This window comes from Odocoileus virginianus, chromosome 34 (genome assembly GCF_023699985.2).
Source record: "Odocoileus virginianus isolate 20LAN1187 ecotype Illinois chromosome 34, Ovbor_1.2, whole genome shotgun sequence".
NCBI classification, from domain to species: domain Eukaryota; kingdom Metazoa; phylum Chordata; class Mammalia; order Artiodactyla; family Cervidae; genus Odocoileus; species Odocoileus virginianus.
Window position 1 is genome coordinate 21,055,600 of NC_069707.1, and position 21,819 is coordinate 21,077,418.

At 41.4% G+C, this 21,819-nt stretch overlaps 1 protein-coding gene across 2 annotated transcripts in view; it reads right to left on the reverse strand.

The window, feature by feature from the left end:
• UTRN (utrophin) overlaps nt 1-21,086 on the reverse strand; it is a 546,437-nt gene extending 525,351 nt beyond the window's left edge. Inside the window, exons 1-2 of one of the 2 annotated variants that reach the window (XM_070461578.1) lie at nt 20,959-21,086; nt 16,580-16,739 (exon numbers count right to left, since the gene is read on the reverse strand). In XM_070461578.1, the coding sequence (XP_070317679.1) occupies nt 16,580-16,643 (64 nt within the window). In that variant the 5' untranslated portion in view covers nt 16,644-16,739; nt 20,959-21,086. Of the gene's footprint in view, nt 1-16,574; nt 16,740-20,958 lie in introns of both variants that reach the window. The other variant, XM_070461576.1, reaches the window with a different exon arrangement.
• Between the last annotated feature and the right edge of the window lie 733 nt (nt 21,087-21,819).

The following is a 21,819-nucleotide window of genomic DNA, read 5'->3' on the forward strand; positions in this document are numbered from 1 at the left end:
AACCATTTCTTAATAACCCTCTCCACTCCCTCCCCAAGCTAACCAAGTCAGCTAGAATAATATCTGCAAATTGGTTTCCTATGACCCTTAGAGACAAATACAGTCAACTCCCAAGGGGTTAACTACCAATATCTGTTAAAAATATTAAAAATCAAAAATCACTTCTTAATTCCTCATTTTCCACTACCATCATCTACCATGTCTTAAATTACCTTTTCCAGATGCTCATTCTAGGGTCAGGCAAAAATCTCAGACAATATGAAGAGAAATAAAACAGTTCTTGACAAAATTTGAAAAATTTTAAGGATGTGTTTAAAAGAGTTCCATAGATACTGAGGAAAATAGTCAAGACCCCAGCTGTCAATTTTCAAGGATGTGATCCTAGTCTGGGCCACACTCCTAGGAGATGTAGATAATGGGTAGATAGGCAAACAGACAGACTGACAGAAGGGCAGAAAGAATACATCCCCTAATCATCTTTCTCCCCTAAAATGGCTCAGAAGGTAAAGAGTCTGCCTACAATGCAGAAGACCTGGGTTCAATCCCTGGGTCGGGAAGATCCCCTGGAGAAGAGAATGGCAATCCAATCTAGCCAGTACTCTTGCCTGGAGAATTCCATGGACAGAGGGGCCTGCCGGGCTACAGCCCATGGGGTCGCTAAAGAGTCAGACATGACTGAGCGAATAACACTGACACTCAACCATCTCTCTCCCCCAAAACCTTAACAGAAAGGCTTCTCCTGCCAGGCATGGAAGGCAGAAAGCAGACTCCTTCCCCACCATTCCATCCCATTCTATCTCTTGCCTAAAGCTTTCCAACACCCCCCTCTTCTTATCCCAATCACACTCCTTAGTTCAGGCCAACAACACCCCTCATTCTTCAACTCTGACAGTCACACAGGCCTCGAGACGTGCCCACCCACCGCCCCAACACAAGTCCTCTATTCTACAGAGCAAATCTCATCAGATCAGCCCTCTGTCTAAAGCCTCTCAGAGAGGCAAAACCTTCTAAAGCCAGGAATGAGAGACAGGAGGGCATCACCAACTGCCAGAGAAAAATAAATAGCGTGGGATCAGATACTTGAATTGAGGTTTATGTTGTAGTGTGTGTAATCTGTGTGTATGTGTGTGTGTTGGAGGAGTAATTTGGGAAATATCTGGAAACTGGACAATTTTTTTTTTTTTTGAATGCTGAGGTTTGAAAAAATAGGAACTATTTCAAACCCACAGACAGACAGCAGGAGAACGGCCCAGTGTGTATCACTGAAGGGAGGCTAGGCTGTATGACACAGGAGACAACACACACCGTCACTCATTCCTCCAGCAGCTCAAAGGGCTGGCACGAGAATTCCTAGCTTGCATAGCTCCAGGAATGGCAGTTGGCCCAAGGTAGCTGACTGGGCCAGACGTTCACCTCACCTCCTTCCCACGGTCAGCCTAAAGCCCGTACACAGGCCAAGACACGGGCCCCAGAGCTCAACACCACGGTCTCACTTGGGGAAACCTCTGAAGAGCCGCCCAGCTACAGGACTCGCTAAGCAGTCAGATGGAGCCCCGGCTGTAACTGAACTGAAGTTCAGATTTTCCCTGCACCCAAACCTTCTTCCCTTGTTTCTTTCAGGAACTGTTCTCATATCCGGTATATCATTTCTACATTTTTTGGTATGGACCACTTCATTATTTTTTTTTAATAGTGTTAAGTTTTAAATTTAAAAAAAAAAAATTCCTTTCAGAGTTCCACGTGTTATACAGTAGGTTCTTGTTGGTTACCCATTTTAAATAAAGTAGTGTGTACACGTCCATCCGAAACTCCCTAACTATCCCTTCCCCTATCCTCCCCACCCCCCAGGAACCCTAAGTTTGCTCTGGAAGTCTTTCAGTCTGTTTCTGTTCAGTAAGTAAGTTCATTTGCATCACTTCTTTTTAGATTCCATGAATAAGTGATGTCACACAATATTTCTCCTTCTCTGTCTGACTTGCTTCCCTAAGTATGACACTCTCTAGGTTCATCCATGTTACTGCAAAAGGCATTATTTCATTCTTTTTAATAGCTGAGTAGTATTGAAGGCAGAAGGAGAAGGGGATGACAGAGGATGAGATGGTTGGATGGCATCGCCGACTCAATGGACATGAGTTTGAGCAAGCTCCGGGAGTTGGTGATGGACAGGGAAGCCTAGCGTGCTGCAGTCCATGGGGTCACAAAGAGTCAAGCATGACTGACCAACTGAATTGAACTGAAAATTCCATCGTATATACGTACCACGTCTTCTTTATCCATCCCTCTGTCGATGGACATTCAGGTTGCATCCATGTCTTTTGCTATTGTGAATAGCTCAATGTTATGTGACAGCCTGGATGGGAGGGGACTTTGGGGAAGAATGGATACCTTTATGTGTATGGCTGAGTCCCTTCTCTATTCATCTGAAACTATCACAACCTTGCTTGTTAATCAGCTATACCCCAGTACAAAACTTAAAAAAAAATTTAAAATCCTTTCACAGTCACTCTTAGGATACAACCCAAACTCTCAACCATGGTTATAAGACTCTTCAACAATTGGTCTCAGTTTAACTTCTCAGCCTTTACTTTTACTTCTCAACCCCACTTCAGCCACACTGAGTGATCTGCGGTTTTAACCTCCAAACCTCTGACATGTCATCGAGTCCCTTTATTTCAACAGCCCTCCTCATCTCCCTCTGCCCACTTTTTGTCTCACTTGTATTCACTCCTCTTAGTTTAAATATCTCTCCTCAGGAAAGAAACCTTTCCTGAGACATTAGCTACCCTTCCAGGAAGCTCACACAGCAACCTGTGCTGTTTCATTTTTTAAAACTCTTAACTGCCTGTTCAATCTGTTTACTTAAAAGCTTGTGCAACCGCCCTCTCCAAGCAAAAGATTAACTGACCTCTGGAACTATGTCTTAGTCACCCTTTGCCAGTCCAAGTGCTTGACATATAGGAGGCGACAACATGCTAGTCAAAATGTCTTTTACAGATAGGATGGATGGATGGTTGGTTAGAAGGACAGATGGATGAATAGATAGGTAGGTAGGTAGACAGAGACAGACAAATAAGTCCTTCCCTAACAATCTCCATAACAGAAAATAAAGCTGAATCTTGAAGCCAGATTCACCACCTCAAGAGACAATTAAACTGGCCAAGTCAAAACCTTAGAAACCACAATGTACAACCCAACAACACAGAATTTTCAAGCTAGCTCTTGTGTTTTTCCTTGAAGGTCAAGGGAACCACCATTCTGAAATATCAGCTTCTATATTAGAATTTAAAGTTAGCCCACTGAATATTAGTATTTGAAAGACGGAACGCAAAAGAAAAAACAATATGACAATAGTAACTTCTTCTTTCTTCTATTCCTCAAACCTCTACAACAGAGCATCACATTAGCAAAAGCATCTGTTACCTGAATAATTATGATTTTTGAGCATCCCTGCTTTATTGACTGAACTCCAATGACCTTTCCACCACTTAATTATTTCCTAAATGAGAGGTACTTCTCAACGTCTGTTCTTGATTTATTTTTAATTTGCATTTACTCTATCCTATCTGTTGAAAGTGAAATCAGTGATATAGGATGACACTATCCTCACATGAAACATCCTATTCTTTAATTAAATTTCCTCTGAAATAGTTTTCCAGGCTCTTTTCACACATAAATGTTCTTTCAGCTGTCCAAGACTATTCCCTTCAAGATAAAAATTAATATTACCTTTCTTTGCCTCCTTTTCAAAGAGCTTTTATATTATCTTTTTTCTTAATCAACCTACTTTTTCTCTAAAGCATATTTCTTTCAGAATATACATATAGAAAAAAATTACAAATGCTATTAAAACAGTTCAATTCAAAGTCACCTGAACAAGCCAACCAACAGCGCTATTTTAGAAAAACAGCAATTGTTAATGTAATTAAGGAGTAAAAGCTACCTTTAAAATGTAGAAATTAATCAAGTTAAGAATATTAATTCTGGAGGAAGAGCAAATACTAAAAGGGCTGTAACATGATTTATAACATAATTTTTAAAATTATACATCTGATTGAAAAATATATATATGAATTATAATGTGAAAAGCTCGAAGAATTGAAGAATATAAAACAAATCCCTTGAAGTGAAGTTTGCATTATAGCTTTATGCACGTTGTTACTAACTGCAAACCATCTTCCAAATCCCCTCCCCTACTCCTCCCCTCTCGTGCCACTCTGGTCCAAGCTCCCATGATCTCTAACCTTAGTTATTTTCACAACTTATCTGCTCCCTTCCTCCCTTCAACTCTTCTCGCTTTGAAATTTATCATTCTTACTGTCCACCAAGTTACCTTTTTGAAAAACAATACTGAGCCCATCATTAACCCACTTAAAATCCCACAGTAGCTCCCAACAGGGAAAAGATCAAACCTGCTTTCAAAACCTGGTACCAACTTCTCCCCTCATCTACAACACCCCAGCCACACTCACCCACCAGCTGCAGGCTCAAAATGCACTGTTCTTTCCCATCACCTTGGAATGCCCTCCCTTCACAGTCACACAACTATGCATCCTATGCATCCCTCAAGGCACACCTCAGCTCCCTTCCTCTTAGGCCTCTCTCTTTCCCAATGAAGTAAGACCTTGTCCTTCCTCCTCCCCTGATTCCCCAGCTTTGGGCACACTACACAGGGTCTGTGCAGGGCTGTCTCCTTCCCAACCAGCCTGAGAACACCTGAATGAAGCAGAGACCAATGCCTTGCTCACCTCTGGGCCCATCACCTAGCTACACTGAATGAATGACAAGCATTTGCGGAGTGAATAAAGTGTGTATATCAGCAAGTCTGATTATTTTAAACCATTAAAGAGCATGGCGAACCTTTATTGAGCACTTACTGTGTGTGGAAACTAAGCTAAAGGCTGCATCAGAAGGTCAAGTCAGGAAAGCGTGTGCCCATGCACAAGCAAGAGGAGCCAAAAATAGAAATAAATGGTGAGCAAGAGGGAAGAAGATTGATTGTGGCTCTGTGATCGATCAAAGAATAGAATGCTTTGTGGCATTTATGCTGATGTTTGAAAGATGGAGGTTTTAAAACCAAGGGGTGGGGAGGGAAGAACAATCAAGCAGAGAAAACAAAGCAAGCCACGTCCCAAAGACAAGAAAAGGACCACGGGCCGTCCTCACAAGCACCGTGCGCCTCCCTCACAGGGTATTTTTTGGAGGGAGGGAGACATAAAAAGATAGGTCAGCATCAGACTTCCCTAAATGTTCCATTAAAACATGCATGCAAATGAGTTCTCCTCTCTGAGCAATCTGCCTTGATGCCAGGTCCCCAAAGTAAGATCTGTGCTACACCAAATGCTCCAAAAGGCCAGCCCCAGACAGACAGCAAGCATGTGCGTGCATTCTCCAAATACCAACGCGCTTCTAACAGGCCACACCTCTTGAAAAAGCACACGTAAGAGAATAATTCAAGTCACTCTGATTTTTTTTCTACAGACACAGTACTATAACGGGATTTAGTACATGATTAAGGAGGAGAAGGGGACAACAGAGGATGAGATGGCTGGATGGCATCACCGACTTGATGGGCATGAGTTTGAGTAAACTCCGGGAGTTTGTGGTGGACAGGGAGGCCTGGCGTGCTGCAATTCATGGGATCCCAGAGAGTCGGACACGACTGAGCGACTGAACTGAACTGAACTGAACTGAACTGAAGGGTCTGTTATGTTATAGAACTGACCACAGATACCCTAAGTAGAAGCACAAAAATAAATAGCTTTACATTCTGCAGTATAACATTTTCTAAACAACTTACAAAGGGACTATAAGGATAACAAAATAAATAGAGTAGAAAGTGAAAGTCGCTCCATTGTGTCTGACTCTTTGTGACCCCATGGACTGTACAGACCATGGAATTTTCTAGGTCAGAATACTGGAGTGGGTAGCCAGGCATCCTCTTCTCCAGGGTATCTTCCCAACCCAGGGACCGAACCCAGGTCTCCCACATTGCAGGCAATTCTTTACCAGCTGAGCCACAAGGCAAGCCCAAGAATACTGGAGTGGATAGCCTATTCCTTCTCCAGAGGATCTTCCCAACCCAGGAATTGAACCGGGGTCTCCTGTTTGCAGGTGGATTCTTTACCAACTGAGCTACCAGGGAAGTATCAAATAGAGTATACCTGGAGTTTTATCTCAGAGCATCCCAGGAGGCGGCTTCTGGATATGGCCCAGAGCCTTCAACACCAAATAAGACTCAGTCACTCTCCCAGCTCTAAGTCAGACTTGCATTTTAAAAGACAGTATTTTGATAAGGGGTCATGTGTCTTGCAAACTTTAGAATTCCCTGAGTAAATTCCAAACATGGCCCCATACACAAAAAGTAAAGAGAGATGAAAGAAAGAGGCAGACCATTCCACATGGACAGGAATCCATTTCACCGGTATCTCAGTCGGTAAAGAATCTGCCTGCAATGCAGGAGACCAGGGTTCAATCCCTGGGTTGGGGAAGATCCCCTGGAGAAGGAAATGACAATCCACTCTAGTACTCTTGCCTGGAAAAATCTCATGGACAGAGGAGCCTGGCAGGCTACAGTCTATGAGGTAGCAAGGGTCGGACACGACTTAGCGACTAAACCTACCCACTGTATAGCACAGGAAACTCTATTTGGTGCTCTGTGGTCCCCTAAACTGGAAGGAAAGCCAAGAAAGAGGGGATATATGTATGCACGCATGCTCACTCAATCGTGTCCGACTCTGCAACACTACGGACTGTAGCCCACCAGACTCCTCTGTCCATGGGATTTCCCAGGCAAGAATACTGGAGTGGGTTGCCATTTCCTCCTCCAGGGGGTCTTCCCGACCCAGGGATCAAACCTGTGTCTTCTGCATTGGCAGGAGGATTCTTTACCACTGAGCCACCTGGGAAACCCAGTGTATGTATACATACGGATGGTTCTCTTGGCTGTACACCAGAAACTGGCACAGCAGGCTAAAGCAACTATCCTCCAATTTTTAGAAAAAGAGGCAGAAGTTGGAGGGATGCTGCCACAAGCCAGCAAAAGCCAGGAGCCACCAGAAGCCGAAAGAGGCAAGGAGAATTCTTTCCTAGAAACTTCAGAAGAACAAGGCCCTGCTGACACCTCTATCCTGGGCTTCTAGCCTCCAGAACTGGGAAACTATAGACTTCCATTGTTTTAAACTGTAAAACTTGTGGTCATTTGTTACAGAAGCCATAGAAACTAATACAGGGGGTTTGATCCTTGGTTTCCTTTACAAACTTAAACTCCTTTCAGCAGCTCAAACCACAGTTGACATATTTGATTATCTTTTAAGACAATTCAATTATCTGACAAGTAAACCTCAAAAGTACTGAAATTCTTGTAACTCTAATATTGGACTTGGAGGGCATTATGCTCCAAGGGAAATAAATGAGACAGAGAAAGACAAATACTACATGTTATCACATGTGGAATCTAAAAAATACAACAAACTAGTGAATATGACAAAAAAGTAGCAGACTCATAGATATAAAGAACAAACTAGTGGTTACCAGTGGGGAGAGGGTGAGGGGAGAGGCAACATAAGGGTAGGGAAGTAAGAGGTACAAACTATTAAGTATAAAATAAGCTACAAGAATATATTTCACAACATGCAAAATATAGTTAATAATTTATAATAAGTATAAATGGAGTATAACCTTTAAAAATTGTGAGTTACTACATTGTACACCCATAACATATTGTATTATTGTACATCAAACATGCCTCAATAAAAAATAAAGATTATTAAAAAAATAAGTACAATTACAAAAACAAGGAGGTAAATGCAATTGTAATACTTTATTAACCTTAAAGAAGATAAGAAAACTACCATCAAGTTATTATGTTCTTGCATTTTATATCATATCTTAGAGACCATCCCATATCAATACAGAAAGAACTTGTGATTTTTCATTGCAAATAATTCCACTGTATGAATAAATTATAACTTAAGTAAAAAGAAAGGAAATCAACATAAAGGATGGATGTGGGATTTTTTTCTCACCATGAGTCAAACCATATCTGTCTCGGAAATTTTTCTTAGAAAAAAACAGACAGTAAGTTTTTATGATAAGTTCAGAGCATTCCATGAAAGAATTCAGGTTTTGACTCTAACCTTGCAGCAGGAAGAGGCTAAATGCACCAAACTGAAGACCAAGGTGCTCCAAGAAGAAATATTTCAGGGCTGGATATTTTGGTAGGATCTTCCAGTTCAACAGTCCACAGTAAGAAAAGCACCAAAGTTTCATCACTCTCCTGCTCTCTTTACACAATTTTACCTTTGCTCAGCACAAGAATACAAGGCAAAAGAAAAAAAGTCCAATACCACAAAATCCATTACCTCTTAAAATTATTTAAAAAGAAGAAGTAGAAATAATCTTCAACATTGGACCATAGCTCTCCTTTCTCCTCTGAAATGCACAGACCACTTTCACTTTGGTTCCAAGAGTCTTAAACCTGCTTCCTTTGTCCATAAATCAACGGCACTAAACAGTAACTGCAGAGCTTGTTAAAACTCCAGACGCCGGGACCCCACCCCACATGACTGAGTGGGAATCCCAAAGGGTGGTTCTGACATGCAGCCAGAGTTATGAACTCTGAGAGACTGAGCCCAAAACCCGACTTTCAAAATAAAAGCATATGTCAACATCTATGTAATTACTGAACTAATGAAAATCACAAGACTCGCCCATAAGGAGCAAGAGAACCAATCAATTTGTATTAAAGCCTTTTTGGACATAAATATCCTACACCAAAATCTTAATCAGAACACGGCCTGGGACAAATGTGCAAACATTAAAACAATGGAATTAGAGAAGATGATCTCAGCAGATAATATTTTTTTAATCATGGGATTTTTCTAAGTTGTGCCAGCCTAGAGACAGAAAGTCATATTTTTTACTAGATTTCTCTGCTCTATCAGAAATGTCATTATCAATGTGCTTGTCAGTGTGCTTTGTCCTGATCTTCAGGAAAAAGAATGTTACATAATTCAATACTGAGACTGATGAGCTAGACAGAAATCATAATAATTAGCCTGCCACCCACCCACCAAAAAAAAGTTCATTTGAAAATATTCACCTACAAAATGTTATTCTCCTGCTTTACACCTTGATTTTAATGACTGTGACAAACAAAACTGATTTTTTTGCTTTTTTAATTAAACAGATCTCAAAATCGGTATAAGATTGTACCAATGCAAACTTTAATCTTAACTGCCAAGAGGGCACACACACACAAACAATTCCTATTATCGGCTAGGCTAGGAGAACAAGCTTCTGACAGAGAAGGTTCACAGAATATACATAAATCTCAGGTGTTTGGTTGTGAAAAGGCACGAATGTCAAGGCCAGAGAGCTACATGGAGGCTGGGACTATCTGCTTCCCACACTTGACCTTTGCAAATCCAGGGGTAGAGCAAGGAAAAGTGAAAGAACTAGGTCCAGCTTAGATGTCTCAATCCACAATCATCATTTCGACAGTAAATATATGTTAAAATTTCACACCGACTCACCTCTCAAATACTAAACTGACTGTATTTATTATTAAGCAGTTAAGGCACACCAGAAAATAAAAAGAGTAAAACAGTAAATATCTATGCCTCCATACACACGCAGCTTAAAGAGAAAAAAAAAAAAAATCTAACCAGTACATGTGAAACCACCTGAGTAATCTTTCGCAATAGAATTTTAACTAATATTTACAACTGCTTCAATGATCTTGCCTGTTCCCTTGTTTCCTGAAAATCATCCTATCGACATCTAGTTCAAATCTGGGCTCAAATAAGGTCCAATAAAACTGAATTTTCCATTCTGTCTATATACTAAAGACTTCTACTGCTTAGAACATTCTCCAAAATTTATGTTTTCCTGTGGAGAACAGATCACCTACACAGCTTTCCCAACCTTAGTTACAGGTCATGAGAATCACATGAATGCAGAAATCTTTTTTATGATGGCACTATTTCAGCCTAATGAGGTACCAACACAGAATATTTTATGTGCATGACAAGAATAGCTGTTCTCCTCTGTTAAGAGTTGAATTTCCACCAGGGTCACTGTCCCTCACCACAAATCCCCAGGGCTCATGGAAAAAACCAAACACACTCAAAGACTCCCTTCAAAGCACAGGCATTCCAGCCAAGTAATGCTTTGGGGGGAAAGAAAAAAAAAAAAAACAACTATTTTTCACAGTCCCTTAAACTCTTTAGGAAAATCCCCACACAGATATTTCTTTAAATGAAAAAGAAAGAAGACCAATGGGAAATACAACGTAACCACTGTTTTTCCTAAAGAAAGGCCTCTAAAAGATAAACAAATAAGGTAACCTTCCTCCCAAGCTTCATAAAACCACATCTTCTTAAGAAAGTTGAAACATAGTATCTTGCAAACACAGTATCATTGTTAGACCTGTTATAAATTTAACCAGGTATAATATTCCATAGTAAAGAATTCATTTTATTTTTATTTCACTGGCCTCCCTTTTCTCCCCTCCCAGTCCCCTCCTCCCCAACCAACCCATTCAATGCCATAGATACCCATCCAGGCATCAGACCAGGCCTCAAACTGTGCCAGACTGCAGTCCATCTGAAATCCACTACCTTTTTTTTCACCAGCCAGTTAAAAGCCTTGAGCAGCAGGCAAAGGAAAAGAGAAAAGGGAATTCACGTCAGAAAGCTTATCAGTTTTTCTACCTTCCACCCAGAGGACTGCCGGTCCTCTGGTATTCTCCTTTGCTAACTTCTAAAAGAGAATGACAGAGACCAGAGCCAATAATCAGGGCTGAGAGCAGCAGGTTAGGTCTCCTGCCACCGGCCTTCCCATGGCAGGACAGGATGCCCGCCAGCAGCCTGGAGCAGCTCTATCTCAAAGCCAAGGGCCCCAATTTTGTAACCATAAAGGCAGAAGCAGAGGGATGTAGCGAAACAATTAATACTCTGCAAAATTTCTAAGGAATAAAGTTAGGCACGAAAAAAACAAAGCACCATCTGGCAGCAACAAAATAAACTACCTGGTAAATTAGGAAACTGGGCACTCTATCCAGAGTTCGAATGCAGAGTTTCTGGGGTCAGATCACCCCAGCTCTTGACATTTCTAGCTCCGTAGCCTTTTTCATTGACTATAGACATTCACTGCTTACCTGCTATGAGCTAGACACTGGGCTGAGTCCCAGGGGTGCATGGGTCCCTGCTCTTGTGGAATTAAGTTGAGTAGGACATTGAAAGAAAAGTTCAGGTGTCAGTTGCTCAGCTGTGTCTGACTCTTGACGACGTCATGGACTGTAAGGCTTCTATGTCCACGGAATTCTCCAGGCAAGAATACTGGAGTGGGTAGTCATGCTCTTCTCCAGGGGATCTTCCCCACCCAGGGATCAAACCTGGGTCTGCTGCATTCCAGGCAGATTCTTTACTATCTCAGCTACCAAGGAAGCTAACACACACACACACACACACACACACACACACAGAAACAAGAAAACTACCAGAGAGAGACAGAATATGGGGGAACTCCATATACTGATACAGTCAAAAGTGCCTGGGAGTGACCTTCCTCATGGTCCTCTGGCTAAGACTCTGCACTCCCAATGCAGGGGGCCCGGTTCGATCCCTAGTCGGAGAACTAGATCCCACATGTCACAACTAAAAGACTCTGCATGCTGCCAACAAAGACTCAAGATCCCTGGTGCCACAACTAAGGCCTGGCACAGCCAAATAATTAAATATTTATTTCTTTGAAGTGCCAGGTCATCGTTGCATCACGTGGGATTTTTCATCGCGCAGACTCTAGCTGTGGCGGTCGAGCTTAGCTGCTCCACAGCAGGTGGGATCTCAGTTCCCAGTGTTGTTGTTTAGTCACCAAGTCATGTCTGACTCTTTTGTGACCCCACGGACTGTAGCCTGCTAGGCTCCTCTGTCCGTGGGATTTCCCAAGCAAGAATGCTAGAGCCGCTTGCCATTTCCTTCACCAGGGGATCCTCCTGACCCAGGGATCGAACCCGCATCTCCTGCATCAGCAGGTGGATTCTTTACCACCAAGCCACCAGGGAAAACCCTGAGATCCTGAACCAGGGATCGAACCCACATTCCTGCACTGCAAGACGGATTCTTAATCACAGGATGAGCAGGAAAGTCTTGTAAATAAACAGTACCAACAACAACAAAAAGATGACTGGGAGAGTTACTTCCTAAAGTCAGCAGGCAAGTTTTCTCAGAGGCGATACTAAAGCCTAGATCTACCTAAGAAGAGGAGCCCATCAGGCAAAGACAGGCAAAGAGGGATGTGCAAAGGCCCTCAGGCAGGCATGGCTGGGTCTCTGCAGAAATAGAAAGAAGGCCAGTTTGGCAAATTACTTCTGTGCGGCTCATGTCTGTCATCTGTGAAACAGTCATTGTGAGGATGAAACTCTGAGCACCACATCTGCACGCTGCATGTATTCAATAAATGTCAGTTGCTAGAATGATCATAATCAGTGAGATCCCATTACTAGAGGTGTGCAAGAAGACGCTGGGTACACAAGGGCATGGCCAGGCAACAGGACCTCTCAGGTTCCATCCACAATTAGGTCAGAATTACACAAGAAGAGAAAAAGTGAAGGAAGCAATGATAAAACTGTTACACTCAGGCTTCCTGCCTAAAGGCTGTTCAAGAATGTTTTGAATCATACAACAATGCGGAGTTTTACCGACTAATTCATTCAACAAATGGCCCCTTCCCATGTGAGAATCTGTGATTCTAATCCCTACTAGTCAAAATCCGCACAAGGAGCTAGCTGGCAGTCTTTAGCCCCGAGGTCTACCCTCTTTACAGGGCTATGAGCTAAAACCTACCAGAACAGCACTGAGAAGAACAGAAAAGGTTGACTTACTCTATGTTACTGGCATTAAAGTGTCACTATTGATAGAATAAAATAGCAGTGAGGCTATTCTTTGATTTTACACATATCTCAAACCATTTTATTATTTCACATTTAAAATGTTCCCAGCAGAAGTTTACGCACCACAGACTTCATTGATAACATATTTCACTTAAAAAAAAAAAAAAACTTACTCTTGACCTACACTTAAAATACTTAATAAATTGTAAAACTTTCTGAAGCTCACTAATTCTGGCTATCATTAATGACAGGCAAATTTGACTTGCATGTCTTTAAGTTAGGGAAAGACTTACTTTTACCCAATCCCAAGCCTTGAATCATTAAAGGTCATATTCTTTCAAGTTCTTTTCTGATTAATGACAGGCAAATTTGACTTGCATGTCTTTAAGTTAGGGAAAGACTTACTTCTACCCAATTCCAAACCTTGAATCATTAAAGGTCATATTCTTTCAAGTTCTTTTCTAAAATTCACTCAAATCCAAGACAAATGTATTACAATCATTAAGAAATATGTGATTTCTATATTCATGAAATATTTCATCACCTACTCTTGATATTTCAGATTTCTGTTTAGTTGGTGGAAACTACTTTAAAAATTATTAAACCTCATACACTGCATAAAGCAAATTAAAATTGAATGAGGGCAATATAAATGATCCTAATACCTTAACATAAAATGCACCAATACTTTTATGAAGCCAGGCTTTTAGACTGTCCAAACTTAAGGATTTGAGAAGGAAAAAGACAAATCTTCATGAACCAAGACAAAAGTTTATCAGTATAACCTCAATATCAGGTCTTCCCTACCCCAATCTCTATCCCCTCCGCCATAGCTAGACCCTCAAAAGGTAGAAACACAGAAATATATTTGAATCAAAATTCTCCTATAGGAGAATATGCATTATTTGTATATGATTCCTTTGACTTTCAGAAAGCAAGATTGAAATTAACAGGCCCATTCAAATCCAAATTTATCTACTGCCTTTTGCAACATAATCCAGCCAAAAGAATGTGATTCAGATCTCAGCTATGCAACAGCTAAGTTTTCAATGCTTTTTGAAGTAGGAGCCATCGAAACTAAAAAAGAAAGTAACAGTCATCACCTTGGCATCAAAACACTTGAAGCAATTTGAGATTTTTAAGAATACTTTAGAAATACTTTAAGAAGTAATACAGACTCATTGAAAAGCTTTTAAAGTGCATATGAGTGAAAAAGAGAAAAATAATAATCCCCAAATGCCAGGATGACCAGCATTAACATTTTTGTGTACATTCCATTGAACTTTATTGGGGAAAAAAATTTTTTTCACATACATGATTTCATATTGCACATAATTTTTATATAACAACATCAAGAACATGTTTCTATGTTCATATATATACATATCATAACATTTTTATGAATGTATAATCTTTACTTTATGAATACACCGTAATTAGCTCCACTGAGATTCTATATGATTTGGTCAAGTGCCCTACACTAAAGAAACAGCATAGGTTAACCATTGTTTCCTAAAGTTATTTGCCTGTGACATCCTTTTTCAACTTATACATTAGAACTTAGGCTTGTTTCAAATGCTTTGGGAAATTATGATTTAACCAATCCTCAGTATTGGATTTTTATGGAATTTCTAGTTTTTTTTTTTCTGTAATAAAAATGCTATGATCAACTTTTTGCTTGTATATTTCTGTGACTTCCAAACAAAACTCCAAAAATAGAGGTACTGGGCCAGTTGGAATGCATACGTTAAAAACTTAATAAGTTCCCCCCAACTGTCCCCAATAGTGTATGAGAATAGTCAGTCTTTTGAAATGATCATTTTTAATTTAAAGAGTAGTTTAAAAGTTATGTGTACTCATCATATATAACACGTATTTTTAAACTTATATAATTACTTTTTTATGGACATGGCTAAAGTACAGTTATAAATATCAAAGGTCTTACCATGGTGGTTGACTCAGAAAACTATTTAAGAACATAACTCCTCACAATTTATAGAACATGACAAGCATGGATACATTAAATTGTCTCACTGTCATTTTCCTCCTTGGTACATTTATATTTTTCTGGACATACATTCTGTACTGTTTAGAAGATATTAGTAATCCCTTACATCAACATAGTACTTTATACAACTAAAGCATTTAAATCAAGACAAACTTTAGGGGGCATTAAACTTTCTCAGAGCATACTTTAAAATAGGATGTTAAGCTGTATCCCCTAAAAGATCCTTCAAACTACACAGTAGAGGCTACACATTTAGAGCCAAGACTGTAATAACCAGTCTTTACCAACCAACCAACACTAGGGCCATGAAGGGAAATATACCTTAAATGTGTGTGTGTGTGTGTCAGTAGATCAGTCATGTCCAACTCTTTGTGACCCCATGGACTGTAGCTCACCAGACTCCTCTGTCCGTGGAATTCTCCAAGCTACAACACTGGAGTGGGTTGCCATTACCTTTTCCAGGGGATCTTCCTGACCCAGAGATCAAAGCCAGGTCTCCCATATTGCAGGCAGATTCTTTACCATCTGAGCCCTCAGGGAAACCCTCATCTCTATTAATTTACAGCCTATTTTCAGTGCATATTTCTGCAGATTCATACAATAAAAAACAACCTTCTAACATAATATAAAGATGGTTCACATAGCAAAAACAGACATGAGGTTCCTTTTTTGGTTTTAAAGTGACACTGGGTATTAAGTTTATAGCCCAAAGTAACTCTCAAAGTTACTTAAGTATAGTGTTCACACCCAGGGTCAAGTTCTGTGTAATTTTCAAAACTCAGGTCCTGGCTGCTCAAAAATATCTCCCCATAGAGTCTATCTCAGAATCACATTTGATGCTTTTTAAAAATACCAAAACTTTTACTCAGTAGGTCTGGAGTGGAGCCAACGTATCTCTACTTAAAAAACCCTCCCCAGTTGATTCAGTTATACAGCCAGAGTGGTAGAGTACTTGGTTATATAAAAAGACTGGGGGAGGGAGTGGTATCCTTATGTCATCAATTTAGATCTTCAATGAAAACCATTCATCTGTCTTAATCTAGCTTACTAGATAACCTAGGTAAAAGTGTACCTTGAGAAGGTTTGTAAGATGCTTCAAAAAGGGAAGCACAGGTAGAAAACACTGGCCTAGCACTGGTTAGAAATGGGATGGGGGAGAGGGTGTATGAAAGCAAATCTCAGGAGGACTACCCACCTCATCAGAAACCACAGCATTTCCTACCTAAAGCATCATTTTTTAAGCTGCATTTTTATGTTCAAGAGGCTTCTTAAAAATGAAAAGCTATCAGCTACCAGGCAGCAGTTTCACCAAGCAATGCCAATCAACATACCAGGAGACCAAGATGGATTGAGAAATTAAGACAGAATACACAGAGATATCAAGGAGGGCATGGCAACCCACTCCAGTGTTCTTGCCTGGAGAAGGCCCATGGACAGAGGAGCCCGGCTGGCTGCAGTCCAGGGTGCTGCAAAGAGTCGGACACGAGTGAGCGACTAAGCACAGCACACACAGAGATGCTGCGTTCCCTTTTACAGAGCCATCGGCATTCGTCAGATTTCTGCTTCTCAAAAGAAGTTTGTCTCCTAAGGACAGTGCAAAACAAACCAAATCCTATGTCTCCTCTGTAGCTTATGAACAAAAATCAGCCATCTTCTGAAGCTTCCACTACTTACCAGACCTGGACTTAATGATGTCGCTGAACTCATTCTGCCCATCGTCAGCTCTGGCCTCATGTTCTCCATACTTGGCCATCTTAGTTGCACTTCAGTACAATCCAAAGGCTTGACAAGATCCTCTTTTAAAGACTTTCAATTTTCTATAATTATCAACATCAATACCTAAAGAGAAAAGGAAAAACATGGATTTTTTAAAATATACAAGACTATATTAATATGTTGTAATATAGTAATATATGCTGACATATATATTATGTATAACATATTACATACAGATGTAATATATAACCACAATATATATCATAGATGTATAATATATATGACTATAAATATTAAAATATATGTACATATATTACATGTGGGCTTCCTGGTGGCTCAGTGGTAAAGACACCACCTGCCACTGCAGGAGACAGGAGTCTAGGATTCAATCTGCAGGTCAGGAAGATCCCCTGGAGGAGGGCATGACAATCCACTCCAGTATCTTTGCCTGAAAAATCCCATAGACAGAGGAGCCTGGTGGGCTGTAATCCATGGAGTCTCAAAGAGTTAGACACTACTGAAGCGACTGAGCACACACACAAGCACATTATATATGGTTTCATACAGTAATCCTTCAACAAATACTTATTTGGGGCCTATGGCAATTCACTCCAGTGTTCTTGCCTGGAGAATCCCATGGACAAAGGAGCCTGCCAGGCTATACCGTCCATGGGGTTGCAAAGAGTCAGACATGACTGAGCAACTAACACTTTCACTTTCAAGTATAATGCACTGATCTGGGCAATGGAAATATGATTATCAAAGAGACAAAACCTATACTAGTTTGAAATCCACAGACACCAAGTAATTAATTATATAATGGAGTATTTCACTATACTACTACTAAGTTACAAAAGTACAAAGGAGAAGCATAGAGTAATATGAGCATACTGCAGAGGAATCTGACCTGCTCTGGGCAATTAAAGAAGGCTTTCTTGAAGATGTGACATTTGAGCCAAGCCTTCAAGGATAAGAGATGGGAAGAGGAAAAGGTAAGAATCTCCCATGTAGAGTGACAGGAAGCATCAAAGAGCATTCGAAAACCTGAGCAAAGGCAGGTGCTTTTGGAGCCTAAGAGGAGAGGGATTTGTTGAACTAGGTGAGGTAGACAGGACCAGGGGTAGGGCTGTAAAGACAGACTGTACAGGATTTTGTTATTTCTCCGAAGAGCAGTGGGAAAACAGCAGATGATTTTAAGCTGGGAAGCAACATATGATTGTGGCCTAAATAAGTGCAGATAGAAAGAAGTGGGTGGACATGTGGGCTATTAGATATTAAATGAAGGCCAATAGGATTTGGGAACTAACTAGATATGAGAGTTTCAGGATACTGAGGCACAAATTGACTGCCCAATTTTGGCCTGTGCAATTGAGACATTCAATGAGTTGGGAACACTGAAGCATGAGAATCTGAAGGACGAAACAAGGAGTGTGATTTGGACTGATGGAGTTTGAGATTTACACGTGGAGATAACCAAAAAGTCTGATCTCAGGAATGGTCTGGATTATATGTAAATCTGGACAGTTACATGTTCTATCCATTGACACAGATTTTATTTTGGAAAACCCATCATGTGAATTCTCCTGAGAATAGACATCACTCAAAATAATTTTAATCTTTTAGTAATTAAAGAGTCGAGGCATGATGAGAATTTACAGAATTGAGGATTCTACCCTGCAGTACCACTTTTCTTTTAAAATGTCATCAATTAGACATGCACTGTCCTAGAACTTTCTGGAACACAATGCCCAAGCAACCCAAACAGAATCAGAATTCAAGTTTAAGTTCAGCAACTTGGCTATACCCTAACATCCCCTTATGAGCATCTCAAATGCCAGCTAAATAAATCAATCATTTAATTGGGAAAATAAGTCAAAACATCCAAATATTAATCTACAAATAATAGACATTAATTCACATATTATAATAGATATCAAAACCAGAGTTTATTGTTAGCTAGGCTTAGAAAACTCAATTATTTAATTCAAGGACACATCATATGCATTACTATTTTGTAATACAGTTCATTTTACATATCTATTCACTATTTAGAAGTTCTTACATATTATGTTTATAATATACAACATTCAAGGACACACCACATTGTTTTATAATATATTTCATAACAATAGAAATACATAAAATATAAAATTTCTTTTCCTTAGTAGTTAGGAAAAGGGTATATTCTAATAATAAAGAGGTCAAGGTCACCTTAGAAACAGGTTTTAAATGTTAAAGTGTTTGAGGTAGATGAAAACTGATGAATTGCTAAAGCTTTAGGAACAATTTTCTCTCCAAAAGGGAGAAATATATGGGTTAGATCATCAGCCTGAATCTGCGAGATTTTGAGAGATTATAAAAACATTTTTCACTTTTTATACTGTCCACTACTATTGTACTTTATGGATTATCATGTAATTAGGTTCTTTTTGGGGGGTAAATACCTGCCAAAGATTTGCTAAATACTTAAAGGTATTTTATTACATTCGAGTACCAAAAATTTTGTTCAGAAGAATGCACATAAAATTTTACTATGAAAATCAGCTTTTCCCAGCAAAAAATTCTCTTACTGGAAAGCAACTAGTTATTTCCCTTGAAATATATTTCTAATTCTCTCTTTCATAAGTGGTCTTAGCCAAGGTCTTCAAAAGATTTTTCCCATCCCACAAAAGAGAAAAGTAAATTGCTTGCACAGAACTGTGTTTCATCTGCACATTAATATTCCTTCATCATAAAGTTTTACTTTGCCAGCTCCTTAAGATAATCTCAGATTTTCTCTTGATAATCAAAATCCTTTACAGGCTACACAGATTCAGCAGTAAGGGAGATCAGAGGACAAGGAAAGACTGGGCAAATTGGGAGAACTGCAGATGACCAAAATTTTAACAGTGACATTACCACTGACTGATACTTTATGCCACTAATTGGCAGGGGTCTCCAAGTTGAGTAACATTTGGGAGCAAGTCATTATTGGTTGCCGGAAGACAGGCTCAAAGTTTCATTACAAGGCACCTCCGTGCGACCCTCCACTTCCACATACAGACTATGGAAACACCACCATCTTCCACACCAAGCTAGGTGACAAACCGAATAAAAGAATGAGATATTGCTTTATAATTATAATTTATTGTTACCTCTGCTCTAGGTTCTGTTTCCCCAAAATGAAGTTCTGCAAAGTTTAGCCAGCTCTTTCTCACTGAAACCAATACCCTCAACTCTACATCCAGTTCTTTCTTCAAAAGTTCTCTGGCTGTCAGAGGGAACCAGAAGCCAACACGATAAACCTGGGTTAAAAGGACGGGGGATGGCCTTACAGGCAAAACTCAAGCTTTAATTTTTTTTTAATTTGGAAATTACAAGATGTAAGAATACAAGCATTTTCAACAATGTACAATTATGATGGAAATATGGTGTAGGTCCTTGGGCAAAAAGTACTCCTTCGTTTACACAATCCTAAGAATGCTAGAGATAGTGGAAAGGAAAGCCCGGAGGCCAGAGTTTGAGGCTCCTTAGGAAACTTAGTAAAAGACACCGCCCAGTGTCAAGAATTGCCATTCATTCTCGGAAGCGCTCCAAGGGAAGTTCATACAGTTGTGGTTAATGCTGTTTACGGTGGCGATCAATTTCACTTAAACACCTGAAGGAGAGCTAAAACGAAGTCTTCTGGGTCTCAGAAACTGGTCCAGGGGGCGGGGAATGGCTCCGCGTAAACCGTGGTCCTCGCCCCCCGGTGCTCTGGAAGCCGAAGCACCCAGGAGCTCCACATTCCTGCAGCTGTCGCCTGATTCCCGGGTCCCCCGGGTCCACTAGCAACCAGCCCAGAGGCGCCCACCCGACTCCCGAGGCCCGTGCAAGTTACAAAGGAATAGATGAGGCTACTGCCGGGTTCCCAGGAGCAGCAAGCTCCCGCCCGGACCCTGGGATCCGGGCTTCCCAGAATTCGGTTCACTCCCCCACAAGGGGTTACAACCCGCGAGGCCCCGGTGACCCAGGTCACCTGGGGGCTGGAAAAGAGGAGACTCTCCCGGGCCATCCCGGGAGCGGGGGAGGGCAGTGAGACCCAGGTTAGACCCGGGCTCCCCAGTTCAGTGGAAAACAAAATGCGAGTCCTCTGGCTCCTGCAAGTCGGGCACATTCTCTCCTCCCCTTGAAACAACCCTGGAATCAGTCCCTTTCGTAATCTGGGGCTTGGCTTAAAAAAAAAAAAAAATCCAGTTTTAACAGCGTGCCTTCTAAAAGTTGCACAGCCTAAAATTTGTGCCGTGTCGGTTTCCTAAAGGGGCCTTGGGCAACCAGTGCCTCGGACCCCAAGCCACACAGGGAGGGACATGAATTACCTTACCAATTGCCGCAAGAGATGCCAAGGATCCGGGACCCCAGAAGAGGCAGTCGCGCGGGACTACGCACCAACTGAGCGCTCCTTGTCACCTCTCCAAAGCCCCACCCTCGGGAGAAGCAACGGCCCGGAGGTCGAGCACGTTTCCTGCCAGGCGGATGGCTGGGAACGTCTCCCCACCCGGTCCTGGCGGACACCTCCGGGGCCCCGCCTTCCCAGGGCTGAGGTGTGTGTGTGTGACAGGCTCTCCTAGGAAGCCACGTCCCCTCTTGGGGATCACTGGCCCAGAGCGCACGGAGGCACGACCCTCTCACCCCAGCCAGGAGAAAGACTCAGGGAGTCAAGAAGCTGCCCAGAACCAGTCGAAGGAGTTCGGGTCGTTCGGAAATACTACACGGATTCCGAGGACTTCCGAGCCCGAGCTCTCCCCCCACGTTTCTGGAATTCCCTGCCTCGGGGCGGGGAGCTGCACTGAGGTTCCAAGGAGAGTGCACGCAAAAGTTGGTTACATCTTAGGCTCAGCCTTGAGAAGGAGCTCGGGACGCTGATCCTGGGCACAGGAGTCGCAGAAAACTCCATCCTCCTCCATCCTACGTCCCGCGTCCCCGAGGCTGTGGTCACACTGCCCGGCCCGAGGCTCAATAATGCACGGACTTACCTGCTCCCATGCCCCGCGGGCCGCCTCGCCAGCCCGCCGCCGCCGCTGCCGAGTCCCAAGCCGGCCCGGGTCTCCTCGGAGGTGTTTCAGGCGTAGTAATCGCGGGTGTGTGTGCAAACGTGGGCTTTGTGGTGCGGTTTTTTTTGGTTGGTTTGTTTGTTTTGTTTTGTTTTGTTTAAGGAAATATGGAAAACCAGACCAGATCCGAA